Genomic DNA, 15,047 nt, shown 5'->3' on the forward strand with positions numbered 1-15,047 from the left:
TTTTTTTATATAATGTTTTTGTACACAGTCAGTGACTGACTGTGTATAGTGTACAACAGTCAGTCATGTACACAGTTTTAAAAATATTGACGTTGGGCTGATTCCCAATGTCTCTAATAAGAGTTGTTGGGAATAGCCCAACGTCTCTTAAGTTTGCTTATAAATAAGGGCTATGTGAGCCCATTGTATGTATGTATTAGAGTAAGGAGTTGTCTCCTTAAGCTTATAAATACTGTCATTTATTGCACTTTCTTTGGTGTAAAGCTTATAAACACTGTGCATTTATTGCACTTCTTTTGTGGTGTAAAGCTTATAAACAATGTGCATTTATTTTGTGTATTGAGTATTTGAAGTATCAAGTTATTTGAAAACTTGATTGTTTGCAAGGATTCTTCACATGGTATCAAAGCAAGGTCGGAGAAAAAAAAGGATCGTGTAGATTCTCACTTTTTCGGGTGTCTCAAAAAGCGTGCCCTCAATTTTTTTGGTGATTAAAGTGGATTCGCTTGTTCATCCAATATTTTAGAAGACTCTTCTATCAAGAAAGGTCTAAAAATCCTTTGTGATACGTATTCTTTTTCATCATCTCTCCTTTCTAATGGGTGAAAAAGACTCATTTTTCTCTCGGCTTTAAAATCAATGGGTCCAACTATCACGTCTGGGCCGGAAACATGGAGGCTCATATTAAAGGAAAAGGGCTTTGGGGTTATGTTCAAGGCTCGATTCCCGAACCGGAGCCAAAGATAACCTTGATGGAGAAAGGAGAAATAAAAATCCTTGAAGGCGAAGAAAGAGCCAAGGCTCTTGAAGACTACACCAAAAAGCATGAAGAATGAGAGATGAGGAATTTTAAAACCCTCTCATGGATTTTCTCATCCGTAGAAACAAGAATTAACGCCAATATTATCAAGTTTAAGAAGGCTTCTCAAGCGTGAGAGTACCTTGAGAAGATGTACACATCTAGGGACCTGTCTCATAAATATTACCTCCAAAAGAGAGCTCTAACTCTTCGTCAAGGAGAGATGACTATAAAGGAGTATTTTGCCGAACTCTCTTCTATTTGGGATGAGCTTGCTATGCTCGAACCCAAGTGGAGTGGAGAAGCCATAAAGCTTCGTTATAAACAATTGGAAGAAGATAGATTTTTTAATTTTTTTGAATGGGCTTAGGCCTGAATTCAAACAAATCCGATCTTCTCTTTTATCCGCTTTTACTTCCCCCTCTCTTGAAGATGTAATTACTAAACTAAGTGGGGAAGAGACTCGTATGGGTATAAGCAAGAACAACCCAAGTGTTCTAGTTACACCTTCCTATAATGAAGAAAATGAAGGAGTTAATGCCGTTTCAAGACCGGAGAGCAACTTAAGGACCTACAAGCCTCCTCACTTCAAGAATCAAAACTCAAGTGGTCAAGGAGGGAAGAAGGATTATAGCAAACTTTTATGTCATTTTTGTAAGGAACTGGGGCATATCAAGCCTATTTGCCCAAAGTGGAAAAAGTTACTTGCCATGGCTACTACATCCCAACCTCAAAAGGAAGAGTGCTCGTCATCTTCAAATGGAGCTCTTTCATTGCAACAAATCGTGGATGCACTTCAACCTCTTTTAAAAGGGACTATTTCCGGAGCCGCCATGTCAACCTCTTCTCCTTCCGGTAAGACCTCTTGGCTTTTAGATTCGGGTGCTTTTTTTCACATGACCCCAAGTTTTAGTTCTTTTTCCGAATACTCAAAAAATCCCTCTCCATCTTTTGTTTCAACTGTGGATGGAACATCTCTTGAAGTAAAAGGAATAGGAAATTTTGAAAAACAAGGGTTCTTTATTCCAAAAATTAGATTTATACCCAAATTAAACTTAAATTTGCTTTCTGTTTCTCAACTTTCGGATCATGGGTGTGATATAAAGTTCTCATCTAACAAATGTTGGATACAGGATCGCCGGTCCGGGAGATTGATTGGGGAAGGCTCTAGGAAGGACGATCTATACTATGTCGATTCCCTTCAAATTCCAAAGAACCCGTTTTGTAATGTTGTCCAACAAAAGGATATTAATGTGTGACACAAGAGACTTGGACATCCAAATATTGCAAAAATTTCTCATTTATCTTTTGTTAAAAGTCTATGTAAAAGTGATTTAACTTGTAATGACTGTATTCTTGGGAAAATGAAAAAATTGCCTTTTTGTGAAAGATCTATGTTTACAACAAGACCTTTTGAAATTATCCATTCGGATGTATGGGGACTGGCACCCGTCCTATCAAAAGGAGGCTTTGCATATTATGTCATTTTTGTTGACAACTACACGAGATATTGTTGGATTTATTTTCTTAAACACAAATATGAAGTTTTCTCAATTTTTAAAACCTATCATATGATGATTAAAAATCAATTTAATGAGAATCTAAAAATTTTTAGAACTGACTCTGGTGGAGAATACATTTTCAAGTGAATTAAAAAATTATCTTGAAAGTCATGATATTTTTCACCAAAGATCTTGTCCCAAAACCCCTCAACAAAATGGATTAGCCGAAAGGAAGCATAGACATATAATAGAGACAACTCGAACATTACTTGTTTCTCAAAACATCCCAAAAGGTTTTTGGGCTGAAGCGGCTTTAGCATCTGTCTATCTGATAAATCGGCTACCTTCTAAAAACTTGAACAATATCTCGCCTTTTAAAAAATTGTATACCAAAGAACCCGACTATAGTCGGTTGAGAATTTTTGGTTGCAAATGTTTCGTTCTTACTGACAAGAATGACAAGCTTTCGCCAAAAGCCATTGACTGTGCTTTTCTTGGATATTCTGAAACCCAAAAAGGGTTTCGTTGTTATGATATTGAGAATGACAAGCTATATGTTTCCAGAAATGTGAGTTTTCTGGAAAATGTTAATGGTTTTGAAAGGAGTGAACCCTTTGAAGAAAACATGGATTACTCCTTTTTATTTGAAATGTTAGCACATGATGATGATAGTGATGACGATTTCATTCATAATGACGTCAATGATAAAGAAGATGGCTCTTCCCATCCACCTATCTCCCAACATAGAAGTGAAGGAGCATTGAGAGATCTTATAACATATACCCATAGAGATAAAAACAGTTTTAGGAGTGCAATTGAAAAATTCAATGAACCTAGTGGGTCCAATTCAACAAATGATGAAAACCTACGAAGAACTGAGAGAAGTAGAAAGATGCCTTCTAGGTTTATTTCATATGATTCATTTACTCCTAAACATAGAGTCTGCCTTAGCACCATTCATTCCTATATAGAACCCAAAAACTTCGAAGAAGCCAAAAAGAATGATGAATGGCTGAAAGCAATGGAATGTGAGCTTTCAGCTCTCAACAGGGCAAAAACTTGGGAGTTTCAAGATCTTACTAAGGGTAAGAAAGCAATAGGGTGTAGATGTGTATTTAAGGTAAAAACTAAGAGTGATGGATCTCTTGAGAGATATAAGACTTGATTAGTTGCAAAGGGATATAGTCAAGAATACGGGACTGACTATGAAGAAACTTTTGCCTCTGTGGCCCGAATGGTCACTGTTCGATGTCTCATTACCGTTGCCTCAATCAACAAATGGAACATCTATCAAATGGATGTTAAAAACGCCTTCTTAAATGGTGATCTGAATGAAGAGGTATATATGGATGCTCTACCAAGAATGGAGACTCCCAAAGGGAAAGTGCTTCGTCTTCGAAAAGCACTTTATGGTTTAAAACACGCCCCTAAGGCTTGGTATGATATATTTAACTCCGTAACATTAGAAAATGGTTTTTCTTCCTGTTTCACTGACACTGCCTTATTTGTTAGAAAAACCAATGCAGGGATTGTCATTTTGCTCTTATATGTGGATGATATGCTTATAACCGGAAGTGATTCTAAAGGGGTTAAAAGGATAAAATCAATTTTGAAGGATAGGTTTGAAATGTCTGATTTGGGATTTCTAACTTATTTTTTGGGTATTGAAGTAGCTTACTCTTATAGAGGGTATTTTTTATCTCAAACTCAGCTTGCCTCTGAGATTATTGGCCGGTCAGGTATTACAGATGATAAGGTTTGTGAAACTCCTGCTATAATAGGAGCCAAAATGAAGATTGATGATGATATTCCTCTCTTCGATCCCACCCCGTACAGACAGCTTGTGAGATCTTTGATGTATCTGAGTATTACTAGACCAGATATCTCTCATGCAGTTCATACTGCAAGTCAGTTCCAACATGCACTAACATGCAATTCAATAAAGTTATTTTTACCTTTGAAGGCTTTTCACCCCTTAGTGGGTTATTTGCACTTGTATTGTGCTTGTGTTCTCTTTTGCGCTTCCTTGCTTCTCCTCTATTCGCATGTTGTGCTTCTGCGTCTTTCATTAAAATAATCTTATACAACATGGTCGTACAAAGCATATTGAGATAGATCAACATTTCATCAGACCGAAAGTTGAAGACAAAGAGATTGACCCTCGTCACATTCGTACAGAAAGCCAAGTTACAAATTTGTTCACCAAAGGCCTAATAAAGCATCAATTTTGGTTCTTAAGGCACAAGTTGTTCATGATCTATCCCCATGCACAACTTGAGGGAGGGTGATAAAATGTGTGTTTTGACGTCATCGGATCTAGATCGGATCCAGATCCATGCGTCTATCTTTCTTAGACTGTTTTATTTATATAATGCCATTTTCGTTAATTGTATGTATTTTAAACCCATTGATTTATGTGTTCATAATAAGAGGATTAGGGCATGCCATCTTATTCTTGGTTGCCGTTTTTGAGTGTCTCTCTCTCTCTCATTCTTTGACATCTGAATGCAATCTGTGGAAAATTCTTACAACAATTACTGATTTACCTAAAGGTGTCAAACCCATAGGGTGCAAGTGAGTATAGAAGATTAAGTACAAATTAGATGGCACAATAGAGCACTATAAAGCAAGGTTAGTAGCGAAGGGATATTCCCAGCAGGAAGGACTAGACTACTACAAGATGTTTGCAAAATTGATCGCTGTCAGATGTTTGCATGCTGTTGTATTAGTCAGAAATTGGACTTTACATCAAATGAATGTCCATAACGCTTTCTTACATGGTGATCTCCATGAGAAAATTTATATGGAGATGCCACCGGGGTTTTCAAGTCAGGAGGGAGTTTGTTGTGTTCAAGTTGAGCAAGTCTTTGTATAGCCTCAAGCAGGCACCAAGAAATTGATTTGCGAAGTTCTCAAGCACTCTCATTGGTTATGGGTTCTCTCAATGTAAAGCAAATTATTCTCTATTTACGCACATTCAAGATAATTCATTCACAACTATTCTGGTGTATGTAGATGATCGGATAATTGCAGAAAACGATGAAAAGGTTGTGACAAGGCTCAAGCATAGTGACAAAAGTTAAAAATGATAAAATCTCGGCATGAAAAAAACTCTGGAGATTTTGAAAATTTTCATAAATCTCGTATTTTTTGGCAAAATCTAGGAATAAAATTTAATTAAAAAATATTTTTTATAAAAATATAAATAAAACATATTTAAAAATAAAAATCTCAAGGGTTTTCATGATAAATATATTTTAAAAATATAAATATCGCGATATTTGTCACAGTTTGAAAATCTCGCGAGAAATTATCGTTTTAAATTTTCAGGCAATCTCTCGCGATATATCGACAAGATTTTTATAAATCTCGCGATATTTGTCACAGAAGGCTCAAGGTCTATTTGAATCAACATTTTCACATGAAAGATCTTGGTCCTCTCAAATATTTCCTGGGTATTGCAGTTGCCGATCCAAAGCAGGAATTTATTTGTACCAAAGAAAATATTCTTTAGTAATTATAGATGAAATGAGAATATTGTAACGACCCCAACTAATCCTCATAAAAATAATGGATTTTTTTTTAAACAATTGCAGAAACAAACCCAAGGATCCGGGACCTCACATATTTAATATACCAAACCACAAACAAGCTGTGCATCGAATAAAAAAGGAATAATCAAACTTTATTAATCAATAAATAAATATCAAATAGACTCAAAACAAAAATTGTCTATCATATAAGAGTCACTCTTTCAGAGAACCCAAAAACTAGTCATAGGGCTCGCAGTCTCCAACCAGTAAGTCAAGACATCACTGAGTATCCAGACCTGTAAAACATTTTTATAAAAACAGGTAAGAACTAAAGTCCTTTGTATGAATTCCTCTAAAAATTCAAACAGTAAAGAAATAACATAAATCAAATTCATGCATAAATTTCAGAGGAATATCACAATAAAAATTTACCACAATCAACTTACCATTCGAGCATTTACACAAATATCATGCAATAACAATTATCATGCGAAACATAATAAGCATGAATGCATAAACTAATGTAGAACAATAAATATGCATGATTCAATTCAGATGCATGGATAACTTATTATGTTATTTATCAGAGTTGTTTTTGTGCACAAAATTTTAGTTTTGACTTTTTTTTAAACCCGCGGATATTCAAAACGGGCATAAATTTTCGAAGTTCAAGTTAGGTTCCCAGTTGTAGCTTAACATACAATTTGTATTTTATTATTGAGTTCCACACTCATTCCTCGACAAATATCAGGAATCAACCCCATCTATCAGAACATTTAAAATCAATATCTAATGCCGGGACATCAGGGAAATCAACATCCACTGACACCACTTTCTTGGTATACCAATAACTACAGCTGAGTCAACACCACCCCCCTAGCCAAAATGACTGAATCTCCCTAAAGCCATGGTTGGGAGGTGAACCACCATATCGGGTTCAGAGGCACAATCGCATACGGAGTTTTAGTATCCTCACGGTTCCCCAAAACTGCCATTCAAGATTTTCACACCGTGGAAGGGATATCAAGGAAGACATTAATTACACAGTTCAGTCTTTTTTACCTTTTTTAACAAATTCAGGTTCTTTACACAAGAACTGTTTTGCAAATCAACATACAAAAGCAATTTCGGGCCCTAGCTTGCCACATTGTAACACTGCAATTAATTTGGAAAATCAATAATTTTCAGAAATAATTTTGCAATGCATAAACAAAATCAACAAGTAGAGCAACACATGCTCCTCGCCTGTACGACCCGCAAATAAATGCTTGCAACACACATTATCATGATCAATTCCTTACATAAACACCCAAACATGCATATGTTAATATTTATGCAAACATCAAAATAAACTTCAGATTTTATGGGTATGATTTGCACATTTGCAACATAGTATTCAAATGCATAAGCATACATAACCAAATCAAAATATATAATCAGATACATAATCCTGCAGTCAGCATGAATGCAAGTTTGAACATGGCAAAACTGTTCAAATTTAACATACACGACACAATAGCAAATCTGATCAGATTGCATATCAACACACATTGGCAAATTTGATTAGATTGCTCAAACCCCACATATCGGCAATCTAATCAGATTGCTCATGCACACCTCCATCGGTAGCCTGACCAAATTGCACATGCACACAAACTGCCAATTCTGATCAGATTGCACCGGTACAAAACCTTGACAAATCTGATCAGAATGCACAAGTTCTCACATTGGCAAATATGACCAGATTTCACAAGCACGAGACATTGGCAAATATGATAAGAATATGCAAGCACACACATAGGCAGTCTGATCATATTGCACATGCATACACATCGGCAATTTGATCATATTGCACATGTACACCCCTCGACAATCTGATCAGATTTCACATGTACGCACACCTCAGCAGTCTGGTTAGATTGCATGTGTACGCACACCTTGACAGTCTGGTCAGATTACACATGTAATCACATCAACAGTCTGATCAGATTGCACAACAAAATACCTTGGCAGCCTGATCGGATTGCACAACTATATACATTGGCAGTCTGATCAGATTACACAACAAAATAGATTGACAAATCTGATCAGTTTGCAAATCAACATACATTGACAGTCTGATTAGATTGCACAACAAAATACATTGGCAAATCTGATCAGATTGTACATGCACAAAATACATTGGCAAATTTGATCAGATTGCTCATGCTCACGCACTGACAATCTGATCAGATTGCACATGAATACACATATCAGTCGATCTAAAAACAACATAAAAAATCTCATATGGGCAGATGTGAAAACAGTCCTAAAAAATAACATACTAGCATATCTGTTAATCAACACCAAAACAACATATTTGGCAAGTCTGATAACAGTCATAAAAAATAATATGTAATCAAGTCTGATCAACATAAAAAAAACATATAGGCAGATCTAAAAACATCATAAGAAAAATAACCTATTAGCAGGTTTGATCAGACTACACACACGACATGTAGACAAGTCTGATCAGATTGCACCCACACATGGTGCTGATCTGATCAGATTGCACATGCTCACACACATCGACAATCTGATCAGATTGCACATCATAAACACATCAACAGTCTGATTAGATCGCTCATGCAAAAACATCGGTAGTCTGATCAGACTGCTCTCAAGGTCATATCGGCAGGTCTACTCAACTCAAAACTAATCCAATCAATATATATATATATATATATATATATATATATATATATATATATATATATATATATATGTTCAGCATGCTTGGCTAAAAAAGAGTTTGACAACATGTATCTATGCATATAAAAAAAATAAAAAAAATTAGCCACATGCTTCAGTAGGGAAAAATCAATGGCATGCTCATATTAAACCAAGAAAAATTGTTATCTATGAATACCAAAAACCATGATATTTTAGAACTTAATATTCTAAAGAAATCGATACCTCAAGAAATAACTACATACATGTATATATGCATGAAAACACACCCTATACATGTACAAATATATATTTTTGAATCAGATTTTCCTTTCCCATCAAAACTTACACATAGAATTTGTTTATACATATTTCTTCCCATACGAACTTAGAATACGTTTTCTTCTTCTCCTTCCTCCTTTCTTTCCTCTCTTTTCTTTCTTTTCCCCCTTTTTCTCTCTTTTCTTTCTTTCTTTCTTTCTTTTCCCTTTCTCTCTCTCTCACACGAGTTTGGGACTCTCTCTCTAGAATACGTTTTCTAGAGAGAGAGGAGACCAACCCCTCTTTATAAAGTAGTTTATCTTATTTTTTTTAGATTCTTATCTAGAAGGGGGGTGACGTCCCCTCTAGATAGCTTTCTTTTAGAGAGTAGAGTTCTACCAAAGGTAGAACTCTACCTCTTCTAGACATTACCTTTTTATTATTATTTAATTATTTAATTTATTATATAATATCCTAAGAATATTCTAGAGGGTGTCGCCTCCCTTTGGAAGTCTCCCTAGAGTAGAGTTCTACCTTACCCAATTTAAATTTTAAGTTGATTTTACAGTTTTAAATTGATCATGTATGAATTTCGGATGTAAATCCATATCTAAGATCCAAATCCATATCTAAAATCCATATGGATCCTACTTGGACCAGATCCTAGTTAATATGGGTCCTGGATTGGGTCTAGATCCATATTAACTTGGATCAATCAGAACGGATCCAGTCCGATCCAATCCATAAAAAGGCAAAAATAAAGGCAAGTCATTTTTGAAAAATGCGATTTTCGGGCCAACCGTAACTTGATTTCAGAAAAATAGGGCACCACCGTGCTCAAAATTATGAGGCACATGTAATGGTATACATACCTTATTTTTGCCTTCGAATTTCGCCTGATTTTTGCTCGAATTGAAAGGTTAAAAACAAAAATTTTCTCAAACTTTAATTGGCGCATCTGGGTCTTGTCAGTGGGCTCTGGGCCACACTTGGACCCAGCTTACGTCACCTATATTTAAATAAAAATTTCACAATTTGTATTAATTTAATTAAATATTAAATTAAAAATTCATATTTTTTGAAATTAAAAATAATGAAAAAATACACGATATTACAATTATTGGGTGCAAAACCAGCTGAATTTCCCATGGAGCAACGTCAAAAACTTAAGCTCATTAGGAGACTTGTTTGACAATCCCTCTTCATATCAGCGTTTGGTTGGGCGTCTGATTTACCTCACCATTACACGTCCTGATTTTCTATTTGCAATTTATGTCCTGAGCAGATTTATGCAAAATCTCCGACGTCCCCACATGGAGGCTGCCATGAGAGTTGTTCGCTACCTCAAGAAGAATCCTGGTTAATGAATACATTTGCCTGCATTGTCATCACTGAGAATCAAGGCATTTTGTGATTCTGATTGGACTGGATGCCCAGATTCTCTCAAGTCTGTTACTGGTTACTGTATCTTTTTGGGACAAAGTCTAGTCTCGTGGAAATCCAAGAAACAAAATACTGTGTCTCGATCTTCTGCAGAAGCAAAGTATAGGGCAATGCCAATGCAATTTGTGAAATAGTCTGGATAAAATATATATTGACTGATCTTCAGGTTGCTCATTATCAGCCTGCTGAATTGTATTGTGATAATCAGACTGCCATCCATATCGCTGCAAATCCAGTCTATCATGAGAAGACAAAACACATTGATATAGACGGTCATATAGTGGGAGAAAAAATAGTTGATTGAGTGATTAAAACAGCCTATGTTCAATCAAAGGACCAACTTGCATACTTGTTCATGAAGGCTCTCAGAAAACAACAATTTTATGAATCTTATTTTCAAACTGGGCATTCGGGATCTTCATGCACCAGTTTGAGGGGAGTGTAAAGAAAGAAAGACTGTCCTTATCCTATTGTCATGATATCGCTCATACAAGAGTGATTGTCGTGATTTATTGTTGCCTTGTTGTTTCCTTTGTGTTGTAATTTCCTTTTTATATTTTCCTTTGTTTGTTTTCTTTCTTCTTTTCAATCCCATGAAGTATGGGATTCGGTTACTCATATGTAAACTATAATTACCTGCTTCCATTGAATGATTTCAACATATCTTCCTCATTTGTGCATCACATCGTCTTGTGGTACCCGAAATTCACATTTTTACTGGTGAACAGTAATGGAGTTATCAACCAATCATAACTTCTGCAAAAGTATATTCTTCATTTTCAGTCCAAGTAACTTCAGATTAGAAATTTTAATCTTTTATTGCCATTTTCTCCTTGAATATGCATGCCTGCGTGTATGCAGAAATTGTCATTCATATGCCCTGTGCCCACGTATCCTATTATCATTCAAGAATCCATGTGTCATAAGCCTTAATTTTTTGGTCTCTGCACTAAATTATTTCTTCTATGCTCTTGGGACATTTTTGTTGAGCTAAGATAAGATTTTGTCTCTTATTTATTAATTTGTGCTTTATGTTGGTGAGTGATGATATTTGGCTAGTGAAAAGTGCTGTATGATATATTTGAAGTGATTTTGATGTAGCATGAGTTTGTTAATCGGACTGATTCTTTTGTTGGCAGGATATCTCATTACATCAATTAATGACTTCTGTACTCTCATGACACTGATTGTACTTGGGAAAGAAAATGATTATTCTGAAGAAAAGAAGTTAATTGTCTCCCTCTTTGAACCTCCCATTGACTGGATAATGAAATGCCTATTTAGGAGCACATCACAGGTAAGTTGACCAGGAATTAATTGCCACAATTTTATTGTTGTGCTTCTCGCTTTGACTATGATAATCAGTCCATGTTATCATTTATTTGGAGAGAATGTGCATGTAAGTGAAAAGCCAGTTGGACCATGTCTGGTACCCAGAGTAAGAAAACTCAAATTATTGAGGTTACTATTGTATGCACACTGATGGGGATTCTTGCAACTATATTATTGCAGTTACTAGACATGGGCAGATTTGCAATGACATGGTTGCTTTAGTATGTATCCAGATATCAGCCTAAAACTCAAGATTTATGTTATAGACACAGGCTCTAGACCAGTACCTTCTCAGCCTGAGGTCTTCAAACTTGTTGCTATGTAAAGGCACAAAATCATGTTTGATATACTGAAGGTCCAGTGAGACACATTTTGACAAAATGAATCAAAATAATAGTTTGAATCCTTTTACTTTGCATCTGTCTATCCACAATTTTCACCATTTTGCATTACATTCTTATATGTAGAATTGTGCACCTGTCCTTGGCATTGTTGATACTAATTGTAACAGTTTTTAAATTAGCTTTCAGCATGAGGTGCATGTGTTTTACTCCTATGATATGGTTGCCTTTGAGGTACTTTGGAATTAATATTGGTATCAGAGATAGAAGATTGCTGATCTGTACTTTGTTATTCTAGACTGAACAAAAGTTACATGGCATTATCGAGAAGCTTGGGTTACAGAAGAACAAATTGAAGACATCAAGGAACTGCCCTTGTGTTTCAGTAGTGCTTCATTATCTCATAAGGGAACTCCCTTCAGAAATTCTCCATCTTGTTGCTTTAGATATCACAGATCTTATTGAAGATTGCAGGGATCTCTCTCTTGATCAGGTGAGACACTAGCTGTTAGCTCCTATATTTTTCCAGCAGCGATGTTAATTGAAGTTCTAATTTATTTTGTCCAAGTATAATACTGTTCCAGTGTGCAGTGGTTAAATTACAGGTTGCTTGGATCCAGACTTTGTGAAAGCAGCCATCCTCTAGAATGCAGTGATCTTATTCTGGAGAAAGTATTTAAAGTATATAGTCATTTCCCCTAATTTTTATCTTGTTACCTTTTTCTTTATGCAGAGATGCTTATTTTTACTACCAGTTAGGGTGGGCTGGAATGACTAGCATTTCTGTTGCTGTATGAAATTTGCTTCTGTTATATCATACATGAGAAAAAAGACAGACATCATCAATGGCCAATACATGCTGAATATTTGATATACAGCAATATTCTCTCTAAAACCCAAAATTCACAAAACATTTCTTCTGTTAGACGAAAATTTCACGTGCGCTGTGATATGTGAGAAACATAACATTTAGAATATTATGTGTATTACATGCTGAACTTATATTTGATTTGAACAATATACTCGAATTTCACAAAGACTGGATTGGTCTTAAGGTGGACAATACAACCCTGACAATACAGAGAATGGAGAAAAGAAATACTTGAATCTGTAAATTTTTTTATGACGCTGGCTTAAGTTGGGTGCTATAACCTCATTGGTGTTTAACACAAATAAAGCCATGGATGCCTAAACTGAGAGAAAAAAGCATAATCCTGATATTAATTACATTTCATTGTTTTTCTTAAAAAAGGAAAAAAAACTTTCACTGGTTTTGTGCGAATCAGAATGGCTCATTCATGATTGATTCAACCTATAATGAGCTGGACTAATTTATGGCAATTTAGTGGCTGTTTTTGCTTTGAAACTAACTTTGATTATCGAGAGAGCTGGATCATATGGACTTGCATGATCAAGTATGATCTTTATGGAATCATTATCATGAGCCAGCTGTTATACTTATACCCATAGCATTTTTCATGCTTCCCTATAATTGTCTAATACTACTAGCATGTTCTGGAATCTGCCAAGTGTCTCTTTACGAGTTCTTTTCAGTTTAGGTTGCTTATGTTTTTATTTTGGGTGATGAATGATTTGAAATGATGTATTTTTTCTGCAAGCATTATATGCAAAAAAGCCTTTGCTCTAATTTTTGTCGTCTTACCTGTTTCTCTCTGTTAGAAGCAATGTATTTGCTTTATGAGGAAAAATGCTAATATTAGGAAGAACTTACACGTTCTATTTTTTGGGACTATGATCACAATCAGGTTGTCCTCCATTATGATGATTTCTACGAGTACCTGAAGGTTGCTGATGTCTACCTTGACTTCACCCTTCAACATTGCATGGTATGTCAGGAGTTAGTAACTCATGGAAAGTTATTCATTCTGTTCCTATTGTTAAATCCTGTATTATTTAATGTTTTGATTGTATTGAACATTGTCTTGGTTTGTGTATCCAGATCTTGTTCTAGTTGTTATTTGTAAAGCTATCTACACCAATTGTTAATTTTTCTCTTAAAGACACTTCAGTATGATTTGGGCACAGATTACCAGTTCTTTATATTTAGTATTGGTTTCTATCATATGCTTTTTGTTGAGTCATTTTAAATGAAGAGATGGATCATTTTAGTATAAAAGAATTAAGTGTGCACCTTTAAAAGGAATGAGCAGTTTCAAATTACAACATAATAATATTTCAACAAGTTGTGTTGTAACTTGAAAGTATTTCAACCATTACAAAATGATACATTGGAACTCTTGCTTGCCAACATGCACAACAAGGGTAAAAGTGTGACTGGAACAAGTTTTTGCTCGATATTCTATATTGGATTCTCTCATCATCTGGGCATGTATTTCTCACAATGCATTATGTTTGTGCATTAGCAGTCTTTCTCTTCTTAAACACTTGAGGATTTTATGTCGTTTTATTCATTATTGGTTAGTTGAATAGTTACGAGGGTTTTTCTTTTTGTTGCTTGATCTTCACTGGAGTATTTTAGTTGATTCATACAAGTCTTAACAATAATGTGGTCATTTGCCTATTTCAGGATATTGCAATCATTTTATCTAATTTTCTTAAATGTTGCATTTGGTTGGCATGCTTTGAGAAAATCACCCCGATTTTAATTTAATTTTGTTGTTTTGTTAATTTGGTTTTGTTTGCTTTGACGTAGGAAGGCCATCAAAACATCATTTTGGAGGAAATATCAAAGCGGGCTGGTCATAATAAAGTTACAGAGAAGGAATTGGAATGTATGGAATCAATCATGATGAAGCTTGTAAATCACTTTACTAACCTAAAAGATTTATTAGCTTTGGTAAGTCGTCCCAGTTTTGGTTGCATGAAATGCTTTTGTTCATGATTATGCATTATAAGCTGTTCAGGTATAACTATGCTATTTTTTTTTCTTTTTGTTGTATAATAGGGTTTAACTTTTTTAGGCTTCCTGATTTTATTATTAAGTCAGCATTAAACATTTTTGTCACTAGATAGTGTAACGACCCCAACTCATGCCCGTTAAAAGTGTTGATTTTTTTTTTAAAACACTACAGAATATTCCCAAAAACACAGGGGCCTTTACAGTCGTAATCACACCAAAACCACAAGGGATTGTACGCCATCATCT

General features: G+C 35.1%; 1 protein-coding gene across 1 annotated transcript in view; it reads left to right on the forward strand.

The window, feature by feature from the left end:
• The window catches only part of LOC149834137 (uncharacterized), an 87,102-nt gene that overhangs the window by 39,310 nt on the left and 32,745 nt on the right, over positions 1–15,047 (forward strand). The window contains exons 8-12 of the mRNA XM_090011241.1: positions 11,387–11,544; positions 12,219–12,413; positions 12,512–12,601; positions 13,687–13,767; positions 14,595–14,738. Of these exons, the coding sequence (XP_089867367.1) occupies positions 11,387–11,544; positions 12,219–12,413; positions 12,512–12,601; positions 13,687–13,767; positions 14,595–14,738 (668 nt within the window). The remainder of the gene's footprint in view (positions 1–11,386; positions 11,545–12,218; positions 12,414–12,511; positions 12,602–13,686; positions 13,768–14,594; positions 14,739–15,047) is intronic.

This window comes from Nuphar pumila, chromosome 6, assembly GCF_984573655.1.
Source record: "Nuphar pumila chromosome 6, dmNupPumi1.hap1.1, whole genome shotgun sequence".
In the NCBI taxonomy this organism is placed as follows: Eukaryota; Viridiplantae; Streptophyta; class Magnoliopsida; order Nymphaeales; family Nymphaeaceae; genus Nuphar; species Nuphar pumila.